Consider the following 17,657-nt stretch of genomic DNA (forward strand, 5'->3'; position numbering starts at 1 on the left):
GGCACCCAGCACCCCAGGTGTTGCTGTGGGGCAGCATTCTGGGCACCAGGGCTGGTGGCTGTGCCTTGGGAGCCAGGGCAGTGCCCAGGGCAATGAGATGGCAGAGCCCAGAGAGTGTTAGGAAAGGCACCTGGCTTCTGGAGACTCTCAGGAGAGGGGTCCGGAAGAGGTCTGCTATGAGCAGGCCTATGTCCTGCGGCAAAGAGCAACTGACACCACAGGACCACGTCTCAGCCCACAGGACCTGAGGGCCAGCAGTGGCCGACAGGTCTTGCAGGTCAGCTTCCTTCAAAAGGTGCTCCTGCCCAGCAGGATTTCCTTTACCTAGAGTGGCTCCAACTCATGCCCACCAGTTTCTGTCACACAAAGACTGAACTCTGCACCTGGATGTTCTCAAAGATGTCCAAGATCCTCTGCTAACCGTCCTTGAATGTCTGGGCCCCAACAGCAATGTGTACCACCGGCAGGCACACACTTAAACAGGCAGCTCACGAGAAGTCCCTTGATTTGTAACCCAGCTTTGCAGGAGAAAGATACTCACTGGGCCTGTACAGCTGATGTTCATTTCTGTTAGTCTAAGTGGCCAGCCTTCTACCTAGGGCCTGTATAGGCTTGTAATATGTGGCTTGTCCGAAAAAAAAAATTGGCCCAATTCTGTCACGTCTCAGGGGAAAGTGGGGAGAGCTGGCAGTGAGCTACGGGAGCTGGAACCACCCAAGTTGGAGGACTTTCTAGGCTACTGAAGTGTAACAAGTCAGAGGAAGCTAGTCCCCGGGAGAAACACAGGTCTAGATCCAAGCTGACAGTGGCTATCTCTGGAAGGGTCTGGATTTCTGCCCTTGCTGAGGTCTTGCAGTGCCCTCTCCACAACTGTATTCCCTTCCTCCCAGTATGAGTGAATGTTAAGTACTATCAACTTATTTCAAGGAAAAAACACTACGTTAAACATCCATTGTCCGACATGTGATATGATGGAAAATACAACGAATGTTTAAATGAAAAAAAAAAAAAAACACAACATTATTACAGTAAGACACATTGCCATTAATCCCCCTCAAGTCCTCTCCCTGGTTTTGAAGACACTTATCCCATTGCCCTTGCCATTTTCTGAAGCAGTTTTGAAGTGCTGTTTTGAGTCTTTAGTTACACTGTTGTGGCTGCCTCACATTTACCTTTTATGGTCATTTTGACTTTAGGGATAGAGCCAGAGGTCACCTGATGAATCAGGTGGATGAGGACGCATTGTGATGTTTTTATGAACCTGTCTTTCTGCTGGATGTCACTTGGCAGCATCATTCACTGTATTTTTGATCAAACCTGGTAGACACTCATGAAAAAATTTCCAGAACTGCTTCAGCAAGCAGGAAGAATCCTGGGAGGAGTGTGTTTGAAGCAAGGGAGAGAATTCTGGGGGGGATTAATGGCAACGTCTTACTGTAACCAATCTTTTTAAATTGCAATCACACCTCATAGTCCTGTTTCATGTGTTAAAATGTATAGAGATGTGCCTTAAAATCCAGAAAACATGGAATTATACTTGAATTAAGGGACCAAGATATTATATATATAAATGAAGATGGAAACTCTCAGTATCAGTTTTTTTTCTTTTCTGAGAGTAGAATTTGGGGTTTTGCATGGAAGAAACTTGACACTCCTTGCTAACCAACAGAACAATATTTAAGCACACCAATAGCTTCCACCCTGGCCTGTGGAGTGAGAAAATGCGCTGAGGGAAGAGGACATGCAGGCACTTCTTGCACTTTCCCCTAGGGAGCTAGGCTCTTACAGTGCAGCTGCCTTACAACAAAGGACTGCAGGGTCAGAGTCTGGTCAGTGGTTTATCTGCGTTACCTAGGGTGTAACAAAGGGGTTTGCTTGCTGAAGTCTTTATTGTGGGCAGCATGCCACTGTCTCTACCAAACAGAGGGTTTCTCGATGACAGGCTTGGTGGTGTACAACTGTAATCCCAGCACTGTGAGAGGCTGAGGCAGGATGAGCATAAGTTGAGCCCAGTTTGGACAACTTAGCATCTTGGTGAGACCCTGTCTCAAAGAGTAAAGGTCTGGGGATAAAGGCAGAAGACCCTGGGTTCAATCCCCACTACTAAAAAGAAAAAAAGGAAGAAAATCTTTTAAGAAAATAATTTTACAAATTTACACATGCAAAAAAAAAAAAAAAAAAAAAAAAAAGGAAGGGAAGAAACATAAAGGGAGTTCTTTGATGTAGGAGCAGGCGAGATGACCAAGTATCTGTCCTTTCATGTTTGTTCCTCTACAAGACTGCAGCCTGACAGCAGAGCTCTGTTGGAACTCACTGGAGAACACACATCAGTCAGATCTGTCAGCACAGGACACACAGGGACTTCAGCAAGCTCTCTCCAACAAGCTCAAGTTTTCTGAGACACTCGTTTTCAGATTCAAATTTTCCTTTCTATGAAATGAATGGATTGTATGAGGACCCCACACAGAAGCTACAGAAGCTAATCTGGGCAGCCTGGCACAGGAGGACCAGAGGTGGGTGGAACTAGCCTCCCGAGGACCTGGGGGAGGTGCCACCTGGCCCTGGCACCAGACTGTGAAATGGGAAGGGAGCTCAACCCTTAAAGGGATGAAGCCTCATGGAGCTCTGAAGAATTTCCTTGCAGGATCAATCAGACAAAGCCTCTAGCCTGAAGGACACCGTCTGAGACTGAACTCAGGGTCCTACCGCACCCTGCCAATGCCTAGGGAGGGTAGCTGTGATGGCCGTGGCTCCCCATACAGCAGGAGGAGGAAACCCAAAGAGCAGGGCAAGACCAGTGGGCTTGCAGTACGCCAGGGTTCCCCAGTGAATCTGCCAGGAAAGGGAAATGCGGAGGCCCCTATCTGTGAGGTGTGTGAAGCATCCGGCAAACAAACACAGTGACTTCAGAGAAACTCCAACAATGTGAAAACACTTGGAAAATGGTTTAATGATGTTTTACAACAGAAATGAACTGTACAGTTACAGTAAGTTTAATATATATATAAAAAATTACAGCAGACAAATGCATCTACACAAAGTCTACCATTTCATTCAGATTCACTGGCACCTACACAATCTCTCCCAGCCTACACCCCCTGCAGGCAGCCCAGGAGGGGGAATCATATAAAGGGCACTTTAAAAGAGACAGCACCGCTCATAGTCCCCACCACCTCCTCAGGCCTCAGGAGGCATCAGCTAATTCCCCACCTTGTAAAGTCGCCTGTGTTTCAGGTTTGCAAAACCAAGAAAATGTGTGTTTCCAAAGGGGCACAGATAACAAGGTCCAGTGTTCCCAGTTATCAGTTGATTCTTACAAAACATTCCTAGCAGGGGAAATGGCTAAACAGGCGCTCTGGGGCAGTGCGGCTACACAATAGCCACCCAGATTGCAAAGTCATCTAGGAGAAATGTAAAAGGACTCCCAATAAACTACTTAGAAATTGTCACTGCCTCCCATTAGAGCTGCTGGACAATTCTGGAAAGAATCATTTACACCACATCTTAAGTTTCCACAAAGAAGAACTCAAACTCACATTTTAAAGTACATAAAATAAAACAAAAATTTTGGGAGGCCAAGGGGCTAATTCCCCTTGTGGCCCTCCCTTGACAACAGTGGAAAAACACCCCTGAATTGATATTTAAAAAATAAAAGGAAGAAAAGAAAAGATGGGGGGAATAAAGGTATTTAAAGACAGAAAATATCTTTAGAAAACACGATCACTGTCTCTTTAAAACAAAACAAAACCCCAGTTGCACACAGTAATCAGTGACTATGCAATCCAATTGACACCTGGTAGAGGATTATTATTCAATATTATGTACATCAGAACTTTTTCATTTTCTTTTTTATTATGAACACCTAGGCAGTGAAAACTGTTATGTTAATACATACATAGACACACCCAAAACATACAAAAATACTATTATTTCAAACTACTAAGAATAGGACAGCTCAATTATTTTCATGCTATGACTTTAAGAGCATTACACTGAAACAAACAAGAAGTTAAAGGACTTTTTTTAATATCCCAGAAATATACCAAAATATACATCTAAGCTTTGGAATTACTGAGGTTAGACTAATGCAAGTGCTGGGTAATCGTACTTAATACACAAGTCTAAGGTTCTGCAGGAAAGAAATTATCTTTGGTATCTGCATCAGGCTAATATTATTAACATTTGGATTTTGCTTTGGGATAGAGCTTGTATGACCCTAGAACCAAATACCCCCCCACCCCCAATCAACTGAGATTAAAAAGATCCGTGTAAAAAGTTCCTTCATTTGCAATCCCCCCACCCCCCAAGTTAAAAAGTCACAGGCATCTACCTAGCACAAAAGGTTGTGAAATACAATGCATAGTTGCACAGTGGTGCTGCAAAAAGGAAACAAAACTATAATAAAGAGAAATGAAAAGTTTGATAATCATTCTGCATGTTTCCTCAAGAACAGGACAGCCACTTCCAAGCAGTTCCAGTAAAGGAAAAGAGAAAAAGGCTCAGAAGGGCCCCTCCGCTCTCCGCCCCGCCCCCGAAGTGAAAGCACCCAGCAGAGCAGCCAATCCTGCACCAGCGTCTCCAACACTCCATTCTGTGGAGTCCTCGGCCAGTCCCTCAGCAGCTGGGCACCCTAGTCCCTGTGCTCAATCCCTGCAGCAACCCTGGTTGTTTACGGTGGTGATAGGGTTTTGGCTTTTGTTTTGAGAAGTCTGAAATGCCAATTGGTTTTGTGGTGTGGCCACAATCTGCCAGGACTAGGCGCATGCACCCAGCTGCCAGAGGTCCCCTGCCTGCCCCTGCCCTCCCTCTTCTAAGTGCCAGGACACCACAGACTGGACTGATGCTGAAGACATCCCTTTTCTTTGGTTTTTTTGTTTGTTTTGAGTTTATACAATCATTAAGAAATCTTTGGTTTTGGCTGGAAAATTTAAAAAACAAAACAAAACAAAGAAACCACCCTCCCCTGGCTTATAGCAGCAGTATTATGACCTGGCTAGGATTCTGTTCAACTTTAAAGGTGGGAGCTGAAGGTTGAGAACTACATTCAAAGAAAAGGTGAAAGGGCAGGGGATGCAGCTTCTAGAGAGCCCGCTGGATATAAGATTGTCAAATAATAATATTAATAATAATAAACTTAAATATTTGAATTTTTTTTTTCTTTTTGGTCATGTCAAAGGAAAAAAGTGAAATGTATATGCAGCAGTCAGTTTAAAAGAGCCTTTGGTGTCTTCCCTTCTGCCCCAAGTTCTGCAGATACACAGAAGCCTGTGGCCTCCGAGAGGGCGGGGCAGGGGCAGCCCTGGAAGGCATCATGGCAGAGAGTGGATGTGATGAGATCTCTAACAACCCCTTTGCAACAGAAAGGAACAGAAGATTGCAATTTGCCCTCGGATTTGCAGTAGCTTTCAAGCAGTGACATTCGGAGGCTTCAGAAGGTCCCACCCTCGGCTACAGGTCTCAAGATGCTATAGGCCAGAGTTCAACAGTACAGAGAGGAGGGAGGGCAGACTTGGCAACTCTGTAGGGCTGAGAGGAAGCTAAAGCAAGTGACGCAGTCACGAGTTAGAAATGAGGTATACAACAGCTCCTGGACTTGTGGTGGGCAGGAAAACCCACGCTTACTCACCTAGCCCTCGCCACTACCACAGATGAGGGGGATGGGGACGTCTCCCTGCAGCAAGACCTCCTGTGGCCTGGGTAATGCACACTGCCCGTGCAAGCAGAGGTAAGAGGCTGCTACAAGTCTGTTCATCTCCTTACCCTTTGGTTCTCAGAAACGACCACTTTTTCTGTTGTAGAAGTCGGTATGAGAAAATGGTTGCAAAGTGTCATGATTCCTCCTTTCATTTCTCCACCCAGGCCGGAACGAGGCACTCCACTTAGGAGGTGACATGCTTCTGCACGTCACGCAGGAATGGAAAAAAAGCCATGGCTCCCCCCAGCCACACAAGACCTCGGTGTTACAGGTGCTGTCATTTCAGCTTCTGAAAGTGCATTTTATTTCCTCCTCTTTTCTTACACCTTGAGACAGTGTTAGGGCTGGATGGGAGTTGGCTCTGTTTTTTAAAACTGTTCTTAAGGAACTAAGTGGTCAGATGTCTCATATTTTTGAACAGCTCTGTACTCAGCTGTCTGCCTGCAGACTCGTATATAATGTTGGAGAGTTCACTGCTGCTGCCAATTTATGAAAGAAGCCTTAAGCTGCTTTTGTAAGGTTGTGGCCAACTAACACGATGATGAACAAGTAAACAAAGAAAACATGGGGAAACTTTGCAGCAGACCTCAATATTGTTTTATAGTAAGTTAGTTTGGGGGTCTTAACGTTCTGACAGTGTCCTGGGTAAGAACTAGAAAGTGGCACTGTGGGCAGACTCAGGGGCACAGGAAGAATCATCATTTTCTCTCCCCAGCTCCTGGAAGCTTTACTTCCAGGCTCAAACCCTTGTTCTTTACACACTCTTTGCTCTCCCATAGCCTTTGTTTCAAGTGCTCTTATCTTCACTATCCCTATCACCTACCTGTAAATCTACCTAATGCTTTGAAAAGTCACACAACATTAACACTACTTTTACATCATGTCAGAACGAAAAAATTATTAGGAAAGCTTTCATGAAGTTCTGCAACCTGATCATTTCTGATGGACTATTCAGAGAGCAATATATTGTTTTCCCTCTCTCCCTCTCTGTGTGCTATCAATACTACATCAAAACTACTCAATTTCTGAGAGGCTGTATTATAAAAATGTTTTAGAATAAACAGTTCTGTGGAAGAGTAAGGGAAAATCTTTTGGTTTTCCATGTAATCCTGCTCTTGAAAATGCTTCTTCAAGAGACAGAAACAGAGATGGCACATCTAAAATATTGTCTGAACTCAAAGAGGCTGTATTGGTTCTATTTGTAAGTACTGTACTAGATAAAGAAATAAAGAATTCTACCCCCATCTTTTGCATTTCTAAAATTTCTCAATTCCAAGAACATCACTGGTACACTTAGCAATTCTATCCATCTTTACAAAGCCAGCAGAGTGAAACAAAGTAAATCTCTTTGCCAAAGCCAGATAACCAACAAGACTTCTTTCAAAAAGTAGGGAAAGAGCAAAAGGAAAGGGAAAGAGAAGAAACAAGGCAAAGGTTTACTGAACTTCATCCTTTGCTCCTATTCCCTCTGCCTGTTTCGAAACTAAGGATAAAAAAATCACATAGCAATGTCTTTGGTATCCAAACCAAATCTCATGTAAGTTATATGAGATAGATCATTTATTTAAAACCAAAAAAGCCTTTTTGGAGATTCAGTCTTTATCAGAACTCTGGGAACCAAACAAAATCTGTCCCAGAGCAAGGGCAGAGAAGACTAAGTTCTTTTAAAACCAGCATCACTTCTCATTCACACTGCACCCAGAACAACAGCATCTTTTATCCTGCCAACCAACCAGTCCTTAAAGGCACACCTATCACAGGTGTGAAGTGAGCAGGCTAACTTTCAATTGCTTGATTTGGTTTCTCTTCTGTATGTGTTTTTGTTTTAGGCAGAACAAGTCTTGGTATTAAAAAAAGAAGGTTTTAAATGTTGGGCTACTAGCACAACATTCATTAACACAGGGTGACTAAAAGAGCTTGTTTCCTATTTTCCTACATTAAGCTACAATTACCTCTCCATTCCTCTCCAAATTAGTTGGTGCATATTTATTTCTGTCTCTACTTTTCATCTGCACATCCAGACATTTACACATTCGTCCTTTACCTAAGCTTTTGCTATATACACAGAGGTAATGAATCATTAGAAGAGGCTGCAGGTCTGGGGAACATGGGCAGCCATAGGAAGGGTTATAAATGTGCCCTTGGGACCCTGAACCTATTGGACACCCCACATATCACCTGCATGCCCCTACACACTGTGCTGCAGATCAGACCACAGAGGCCAATAAATCCGAAACTCAATCACAGGGGATTATCAAGTTTCCTTTGGCAAGACAGATATAAAGAAAAACACACACGAGCAACATTTTCCTTCTAACATAATCAACTTTTTTCTCCCCTACCCTGACCACCCTCCCTAACCCTATAAACTGTAACCTATAAACAGGATCCCAAATACATACAGCATCAATCAGATTTATCAATCATAATAAACGTTAGTTTAACTAAATACTACAGCTAGAATTATTTCCACTATTTATAATGTTTTAATTTTATTTATTTGGTTTTTAGTTTAAAACCAGTTCTGCAACAATGCTAAGCTATTCTGAGGTATTTTATGAAGGTGCCAGAAGCTAGCTGTTGCCCACCAGTATTATCCTCACAGAATAAGGTACCACCATTTAAAGAGAAAAAGGTATGAAGGAAAAGAGGGAGGGAGATCCAGATTGCAGAATCAATGTAAGAGTCACTGAAGTTTACTGCTTTTAGCCAAGGCCAAGGATAGAAGAACCAACTTAAGGAAATGATTCATGAAAAAGGATGATTAGAAGAAAGCTACAGTTCACAGATCATCCAAAAACTGCAAAGTGAACAACTGTTGAGAAATATGTTCCCTGCCCTCGTGGTAGGATCCTTTTAAGCCTTACCAGAAATTTCACCATGTCCCATTTAATCTCTTTGGACTAAGAAAATTATAATAGGATGTGTATAGGATTTTAATGATAGTTTTTTTGTTTGTTTTGGTTTTTTTCCGGTACCGGAAACCGAACTCATGACCTTGCACTTGCCAGGCAGGTGCTGCGCCGCTGAGCTAAATCCCCAGCCCCTAGGATTTTAATGATGAAAGCAATTTATTTATCCCATTTCTGTCCATGTGAACCTGATCTTATTTTTCTTAGAGGAATAGCACAAAATTGTTTTTTCTTCTTAAAATTGAAGATAGTATGAAGAAAGATTTACCATTTTATAGTGTCATCCTCAAAATGTTAGTGACTGGAAATGACTTCCGAACAGATAGTTATGAGAGCAATGTTACACACTAAATGCTTTACACACACACACACACACACACACACACACACGAACTCTTGATGGTTATGAACAAATTCATCTATCAATTCTGCCCACTTGGCTGATTCCAGGTCTTCAGTCTTTTTTGCTTATTAGTATTGGCAGTCTTGCACACATTTTTGGCTCTAAAGGAGTTTGAAGAATAAAGAAACCTGAAATTCATCGCGCTGAAATGCTGACTTAAGCGGGAAGTATTTGACAAACTCTCCTGAGGGACTGTGACTGCAGAGTGGACTCTAGGGTTCCTCGCTCCCCCTTCATTCCCAGCAGCTTTTCTTTCCTGGGGAGAAACGTAAGAAAGAAGCTTCTCCTCTGTCTCCCTTCTCAATGATCTTACTTCTTTCTAGGTCAAGAAAGATCTGTGAGGATGACCCATCTTGGGAGCAATGGCAAATTATGAACTACAGAGTTTCTCTGCAAGCCAAGTGTTCACTGCCTACTACTTGAAATGTTTTCTGCTGGGATTCCTAACCTTAAAAACTGACACAAATTCCTTATATTTGCAGGTGCATCTAGCTTTTCCAGAAAGTTAAACATAATTTTATAATAAAGAGTGGGTTGCATTTAAAAATTGTGTCAAACAAATATCTGTGCTTTCAGATCATATATTTTCCTCTTCCCAAATACATGAAGATTAATAGACAAACTAACATTAAAAAGAGGTATAACTGTGCTTTTCCCCCCAAGAACAAATGAAAAATTGGCAAGATGAGCTCACTAAAAATCTTTCAATGGATATTTTCCCTTTTAAAAATATTAATTTCTAATAATGCTACCATGAAGTGTAAACAGGTGTGGTTCTATGCAAAATGAAAGTTGAATTCCTTTGGTTCCATTCTTGAGTGACAAACTGAATAAATTGGGATGGTTTTGACCTTTCTGACAACAACTAAAAGGGAGTGTGTATAATATCACTTAATGGGTATAAGTAATTCTTTCTTAGTTTAAAAAGCTGCCTTTTGAACCTCAGAAACATTTCAACTAATACAGCTTATTTCAATTTATTTCCTTTAAACTCATTTCTTAGAATAATATTATTTCTGTGAGAAGCCCTTTTTTAGATCTTTCTGTTCTGTTTTTCAGATTTATATAGGGTATAAATAAAGTTCATGACCAAACTGCATCGCTTATGCTAAGCAGGGTTTATAATTACATTCACTACTCCCTTAGGAGGGCCCATTATCATGGGCAAATACAGTATTACTATAAATGCATTTAAAATTAGTCTTTGGCTTAACATGTGTTAACCAAATTCAGGGAGGAAATAAAACTTGCATAAACACTAATGGTAAGAAAAAAAGAAAGTAACAAGAACTGTAACAACTACCTGGCCTTTCTTCCAAATATAAGGACTCTACCAAAGAACTCTTTTTGGTCAAATGACCCCTTGAGTTTCCACACTCCCCTCTAACAGGTGGCTGAAAGTTAGGTCTGAGTACCTTAGCTTAGGAGATAGTTCATTCAATTCAAAAAGTATTTCTCAAGATGATAAAAAAAAAAAAAAAAAAAAAAAGACTAAGGCGTTCATGAAGCAAGTACGATTAGCAGAGTATCTAGGGCTAATGATTGGGAGCTGATGTGAAACTAAGCCCCCACCAACAAGCTATATTAGTGTTTCATGTGTGAAAAAGTACCTTCCATTCCATAACTTACTTTTAAGTATGTAAAATAAGAGAAAAAATTTAAAGTTACCTCTACAGGTCTAATTGTTCTTTTCAATACAGATTGTTAAGCTAGCTTAAGATCTACCCTCATCTAGTGATCTGCATAAAGAAAGGCACAGTCCCCTTAGAGGAGACTGGAGACCACATATAGACATGGTGGGGACTGAAAGACTATTAAGCTGATGTTTAAAGCTTAATATTTTCTTTAATACTAAAGTCTGTTGGTGAATATTATTTGGGAGAGTCATCATTTTTTTAATCACAGAAAACAAAACCAAAAATACCTTTCCTTGTCTTTCCTTTTAACTCACTGGGCTAGAGTCCCTTGGGGCCTCACACTTCCTTTGGTAGCAATTTGGGGAAATTAATGCTATAACCTCTAATCCAATGTGGTAGGTATCAGCATTTCCCTCCCTGAATCCTTCCTCTTAACTTCCATACTCCTATTGGAGGGACTCTTTACTACAGGTAGCTACAGCATTATCTGTAGCCCTAAAATCATCTGCACAGACTAAAGTTAGAGACATCAAGTCATGGTAAAAGATCACCTTTAACTATGAAAGAGAAAAAGCTGATGGAGAGGAGAAAAATTAGTAACTGACACTGCCATTCTATTTACACACAACCTAAATAAAATAGTTAAAAATCAAGGTAATGTCTGCCCAGAGGATACTACAATTTATCAACACAAAAGATTAAAAACAAGCAGCAACTTTTATATAAAATTAATAAAGACAAATGAAAAAGAAATTGTCAGTAGCATCTATCTCCTCAATGTGTCTGAACTGCACGTTATAAACTAGTCCATTAGTACAGCAGCTTGCTAAAATTTGACTTTGGTTCAAGCTTAGTTTAAAAATAAAAACATTAAAAAAAAAAAAAAAACCACCACCACACACCACACAAAAACAGGTGGATGGACATCTGTTAGTTTCCCTGCTTGCAGTTCACTGATTTTAGAGGGATCTGAGGGAGAGTAAAGGGTATGAAGAGGAAATTGGGAGGGAGGGAATAATTAAATACTTTGAGAAGTAAAACAAGGCAGAGGGAACTAAACAAAAATTTAAAAGGGGACTAAAATGTTTCTGACCTTTAATATTAATATGACTGTTTCCCACTTGAATCACAAACAAAGGTACACATTCGTGTATTAGTGTCTTTCTCAACAGTGGTCAAGAGAGACAAATAGACGAATCTCAGCTCTCTTGTGGACACAAGCAAAGCAATTAAAAGGAAAGTCACCTGTTAGCTCTCTCTTAACCCCCAGCACAAAAGGGGGACAAAGTGCAGTCTTGGGACCACTGGAAATCGAACACTAGACACCAAATAGGAACCTGTAACTCCACTCTGAAGGGGAATGTAGATAAACTACATTGCAGTGGTCCAGTCTCTTGGGGAAATTTTTGGTATAGATACTATAATAATTGTACATTGGCAAGAAGGGGAATTTAATCTTTAAATTATCCTCATTCCCCTTTATCCGTTTCACAAGCTCTTTCTTTTCAGTGGGCTCATTTATGTAGTCTAGAAACACCCTGAAAACAGTAACAGGAGCCAGTCACTGTCTAAATTGAATAAAGGGATATGTACTGTCATCAGACCTACCTAGCAGGAGCATCCCAGATGACAAGGTGTGTGCAAAGTTCCTGCTCAGCCTTTCTGTAAAAGTTCTACAGACCCCAGTACAGCCCGGCCAATAAGTGCCTCTGTTAGAGAATAGAGGAGAATCTCAGGGTTTGAGTAAGTTATAAGCCACCTAGGGGGCATAAGTCTGTGGCTCTCTAGAGGAAAAGGTGGCAACCTCAGATTCTTTTCCTCAACCTCTTCTGGACATGTAGTTGATGGGAAATACTCTAGTAGAATTTCTTCAGAAAACAAAAGGGAAATGTTTCACAATTTCAATAGGTCAGTTTGTTCTCTGCCAAGTAAGTCAAAGTTTGGATGAAGACTTCCATAAAATGGGACACACAAACACATATATCAACAGTAGGAGCATTTTTCAGGAGATAAGAAATCAGGAGAACCACCAAGTCAGGTGTCTGCAGTAGTCTTCAGAACCAAACCCTGCCCTGCAACATGTGCAGCTATTCCTGTTCAAAGTAGCAGAAAGCAGCACTGTTGCACCACAGGACTTGGGCCTCAGGGCCATTCCATGATTTGGGGTGAGTGAGAGCTACAGTTCAGCAGGAATTCCTTCCTACACAAAAGTGCTCCAAAGGCACCACCTGATGGGGGAGGGGCGTGTGTGAAGTAGGAGTGTTTGCACACACTGCCTTCAGCTTCTGCACCAAGCCTCTTGCATAAGTGGCAAAAGAAAATAATTTTCTAGCACCTCTGTAAGAGTCATCAAGGATAAGGAAACCAGCAAGAACATTCCCCGCAGTTAAGAACGTTAAGTCTCCCCTTACCCCAAAACCCTCCCTCCCCACAGTGTGGGAGCTCACTGAAATAGGATCCAGGAGCGAGAGATAAACATGTCCAAACTCTATATATATATATAAAAACAATAATAACAACAACAATAACAGAGATACAGTAATACAGGCCTGCCTAAATTGTACCAGTTAAGAAAGGAACCCCCAACACAATTGATACGATTATAAACACCTTGTTATGACTTAATGGCCTGTACAACAGACCCATAAAAATGATTTTTTTTTTAAGAAAAAAGAAATTTAGACAAACAAGAAATCCCCTTCCTATATTGGAATTGGTAACCCACCTTGTCATCATGACTGCTGGAAATGATACGTAGTCCTTTCACTTGTTTTTGATTTTTTTGTTTCTGTTTTTTTTTTTTTTTAATTTTTGGTTAGAAAGTTCTCCAGTCCATGAAGCAATCCTGAAAAGACAGTGTTTTATTATAAAATTAGGCAAATGTTATCTGTCTCTGTTTTTTCTGGTATGTGTATCCTTCTTCTCTCTTTGTCTCCTTGCCCTCACAACACGGTGAGAGGAAGCCGGTAACATTTTCAGTGTACTAACTGGCTGGCAGCCTGATCCCGCTGCAGAGTGACAAAGGCTCTGTGCCCAGCTCACTGCGCCTTGGAGGCGGTGGTGGTGGTGGACGCAGCCCCACTGGCAGAGGCCACCGTGAAGAGAGAGTTCTGCATGGACTCCGCGGAGGTGGAGGTGGCATGAAGGCTGGCGACAGGTGCTGAGTTCCCTGTGGAGGCGGCAGCAGCAGAAACCAAGCTAACCGGGTTGCTGGTGAGCAGAGAGAGGTTCTGAGGGTTCAGGAACAGAGGGGCAGTCACGATGTTGGGGGCACCTCCAGCATTGGCGAACACCAGGTTCCCAGTTGCATCCAGTGACGTTATTGGAAGAGAGCCACCGGAAGCAAGAGCTACAGGTGAGACCCAAGAAACAGGCAGGAAGGAGAAGGTCAGCATCATCCTGGAGCAGTCAGATGACATGTCATCAAAGTCCTACTGAGTTTCCTGCAACTCTTGCATAAGAGCAAAAGAAAACACCTTCCTAGCACCTCTGTAAGAGCCATCAAGGATAAAGAAACCAGCAAGAATATTCCCCGCAGATAAGAACTTTATGTCTTCCCTCATGCCAAGGAAGAAGTGTAGTCATTCACTAGTTCTTCCTCAACAGCAGTGCTACAATGGTACCAACTGAAGTCTGTTTATAATTATGAGGAGCAGAAAGGATTGAAAAATCTAATGAATATGACAAGGGTAAGCTAAAGAGAGTCACAAAAACTAAGGAGCTAGTCATTCTTCTATCTCTAAATTTTAAGTTTATTTCATTTACCTAGAAGCATTTGTTAAATCCAGCAATTTTGTCTCCAATGAAGATTGATTTTAAACCACCTCTGTTTAAAAAACAAACTAGTTCAGTGATTAAAGCAGTCAGAGTATATTTTGCTCTTATCAAACCAATTGGCATTACTGATAAATTTGAGCAAACTCTTTATACAATATAAAAATCTTATTTCCAAACAGCTTTAGTTGTAAGTTACAAATCACCATATAAAGTAAAAGGTGTGATTAATTTTTTACTTCAAGAGGCAAAACATTTGACTTCCAGGATTTGTGCAAAGGAGAAGGATGAGTTCAATGTAAAAGAAAATCAGGGACATGATGACGTAGGTGGCCCTCAGTGGGTGATTAGGGCTAGGCCTTGGCTTCATGATAGAGAACTTTTCCCTGAAGTCATTCATTGCTTTCCCACTGTAGCTATGGTTAAACCTTTTAAAAAGTGATCAGTCCTTTTACTCTCTCAAATCCTCCCACAAAAATAACCTCACTCTCACATGTGGATTTGCAGATTTTTGAATGGCATTAAAATCTGGTTGATTTCTTACAGAATACCTAGCTGGAGGGAATGCTTCTGATTTTAGATGAGATCATGGAAACAATATACAACAATGAGATTTGGTATAGCTTGATGTTTTGAGAGTCTAGGCTCAGGGTGAGAGACTAATTCTATACTTCTCAGAGAGTATTCAATTCACCTCTGATTTGGCTAATCAGAAAACCAATGTAACTAAGGCAACCTAGGCCATGATTTGGTTTTCTCTTTAATACAACATTTTCTATAGTATGCTGTTAGATACACTAATCTCAAATGAATTTGGCTAACAGATTAGTTTTGGCTCCAAGCACTCTTACTTAAGCACAAAATATTTTAAGAAAAAATGCTGATTAATAGTGATGTTTCCCTGAATAATTATTTTCCTGAGTCACACAATAGCAAGCATCTTCAGATACAAGCTTAGAAGCTTAGCATGGTAAACCCTTCATTACACGCAGCTGTCCTGAGTAACACGGAAAAGCCAACTGGAACCCAAATGGGCTCGGAAGACACATTATAATCCAAGAGGAATCTATGCTCTACACAGATGGGGATACAAAAGGGCAGAGTCTAAGTAGAATTAAAGATATCTGCAAAATCTGCCTGATGTCCTCTACTGTCCACTTATTATAGGACTTTCCTATCCACAGTGATCTTAGAGATGGGGATGGGGACTGAGGATCTTACTTGGTCAAGTCTGGCTTTAGAGAGGTTTTGGATGAGTATGTGGACAAACAATCTGGAGGAAAAAATTCGGCCTCAAAAATCTATTCATGGAAGAAGATAAACATCATACAGAAGTCCTGTCTTCTTATCTTTTGTAGATGAATACCTATACTTTTCTTTTACAAAGCTTTTAAAAATGAGAACATTTTCCTGGTCTTCAAGAACAAGTTAAAGTTTGTTAGCATTCAACTATCTTTCCCCATCATCTTCAGCTTAAGCAGAGCAGTCTTCCTCCATTATACACACATAGCAAGCGAAAGCAAGGTACTGACCTTGAATAGTTGCCAGTGTACTGTTACTCATCAGAGCGGGGCTGAGAGCACTGCCCAGGGTCCCTGGATTGAGACTGAGTAAGGCACCTCTGCAAGTTCAAAAGAAGGGTCATGTTATGACTGTGCAGACACACCTGTCAGCTTGACAACACCCCCAAAGGAAGAAAGAAAAGAAAACTCTAGGAAGTATTTAGGAATCTTTGGTATCTTCCCTCTACCTTTATATGGTTAGTTTAGTGCTTCTGCTTTAGTGCTTGCTGGATGCTTACTTGTACATAAAATGTAAAACTTACAGTCATTTTGATTCTTTGACTTCATGCTCTTAAAAAGAACCCTCCAGAGAAAAAAGATAATTCTTATGTATGACAATAATATAAAATTGGGAATCTCCTTTCTACACCTCTTATCCAGGTTTGAGAATTTGAAAGCAGATAGCGTTTAATGCAGAAAGTATAAGAGTCAGGAATTCTGGGCTTTCTCTGTTCCCATCACTGAAGTGACTCAGTGACCTGGCGTTGCATGTCTTCACATGGAAGTAAGTGTGACTGCTGCCCTTCCCAGAGTGCTCCAAACCTTAGGTTCAACTCTGTGATCAAGGTCCTTGCACAACCACAGAGCAGCCTGTTTCAAAGAGATTCTTAAAGACATTTTTTCTCTTTTAAAACAAGATGAGTAATTCCAAGGATGACTTCCTCATTGCTTCTGAGATGAGGAGATGGGAAGGTTCCTTACCCAGCTGCAAACTGCGAGGGTGCCATCAGGCCTGGGCTGAGTCCTGCAGCAGCAGCCATGGCAGCAAGACTGGCATTTGCTGGCAACTGTGCAGCTCCTTGGAGAGCGGCGGCGGCTGCTGTTTGCAAGCCTGATGCTGTCACCATCACCTGGCTGGTCCCAAGAGGGGAGGACAGTGGAGTAGAGGTGGTCTGGGTTGTGCTGGTCTCACTGGCACTGGATGCCTCAGAGGTGGAAGCGGAGGCAGAAGGGGAAGGACTCAGAGAGGGGCTTGTGACTGCTGAGGAAGCCGGAGGGGCTGTGGAAATCACGGTGGCTGTGTTGTTGGACGTGGTGTCTGTAGTGCCTGGAAAGAGAACTGGATTAGAAAATGACCTCTGTAAAAGTCTTTGGAGAATGGTGGCTTATTCAGCTATCCTCTAGACTCAATGGAATAATTAAATCCATCATCCAGGAATCCTCAGTTTGCCCTTCTTAAATTAACCCAATTTAATGTTTGTATGAATCCTACTGTAAGATACAAGAAGAATAATATAACTATGAAAGAAACAATAGTTTTCCAATGTCAATTTCCTATTAAAAACAAAACAATCAGAGAAGCTCTAATTATGGGATACAAATGCTCTGGTGAAGAAACAAGCAAAAAAAGAAAGCTTTTGGAAACCCCATTTTCATTCAGCAATCTTTTTGGCAGTCTCCACCAAAAAAAAACCAAAAAAACAAGGAAAGAGAAACAGAATTCTATGCTTTTCTAAGAATAAATGTCAACAAGATACTAGAAATAATATAAAAATGACTAAAGGTATATGTCTAGATGCATTCTTTATATTAAAATTCAGTTCTTTTATAATGAAAATTAGCTTTCTAAAGAGCCTGCTTACTAAATATTCTCTCACTCATGAAAATAACCACATGCGGGCTGGGGATTTAGCTCAGCGGCAAAGCGCCTGCCTGGCAAGCGCAAGGTCGTGA

At 41.3% G+C, this 17,657-nt stretch overlaps 1 protein-coding gene and 1 long non-coding RNA gene across 6 annotated transcripts in view; one reads left to right on the plus strand and one right to left on the minus strand.

The window, feature by feature from the left end:
- Window positions 1-4,634: 4,634 nt before the first annotated feature.
- Window positions 4,635-10,499, plus strand: LOC106150046. The gene is made up of 2 exons (XR_001236607.1): window positions 4,635-5,966; window positions 9,334-10,499. It is a non-coding gene; the product is annotated as an uncharacterized LOC106150046 (long non-coding RNA).
- Pou2f1 (POU class 2 homeobox 1) overlaps window positions 5,159-17,657 on the minus strand; it is a 165,069-nt gene continuing 152,570 nt past the window's right edge. For 4 of the 5 annotated variants that reach the window (XM_005398227.2, XM_005398229.2, XM_013521422.1 and 1 more), the window contains 3 exons: window positions 16,686-17,031; window positions 15,954-16,042; window positions 5,159-13,996 (listed from right to left, as the gene is read on the minus strand). In XM_005398227.2, coding sequence (XP_005398284.1) covers window positions 13,686-13,996; window positions 15,954-16,042; window positions 16,686-17,031 — 746 coding nt within the window. In that variant the 3' untranslated portion in view covers window positions 5,159-13,685. The remainder of the gene's footprint in view (window positions 13,997-15,953; window positions 16,043-16,685; window positions 17,032-17,657) is intronic. The other variant, XM_005398232.2, reaches the window with a different exon arrangement.

This window comes from Chinchilla lanigera, unplaced genomic scaffold (genome assembly GCF_000276665.1).
Source record: "Chinchilla lanigera isolate Chin_1 unplaced genomic scaffold, ChiLan1.0 scaffold00061, whole genome shotgun sequence".
Lineage (NCBI taxonomy): Eukaryota > Metazoa > Chordata > Mammalia > Rodentia > Chinchillidae > Chinchilla > Chinchilla lanigera.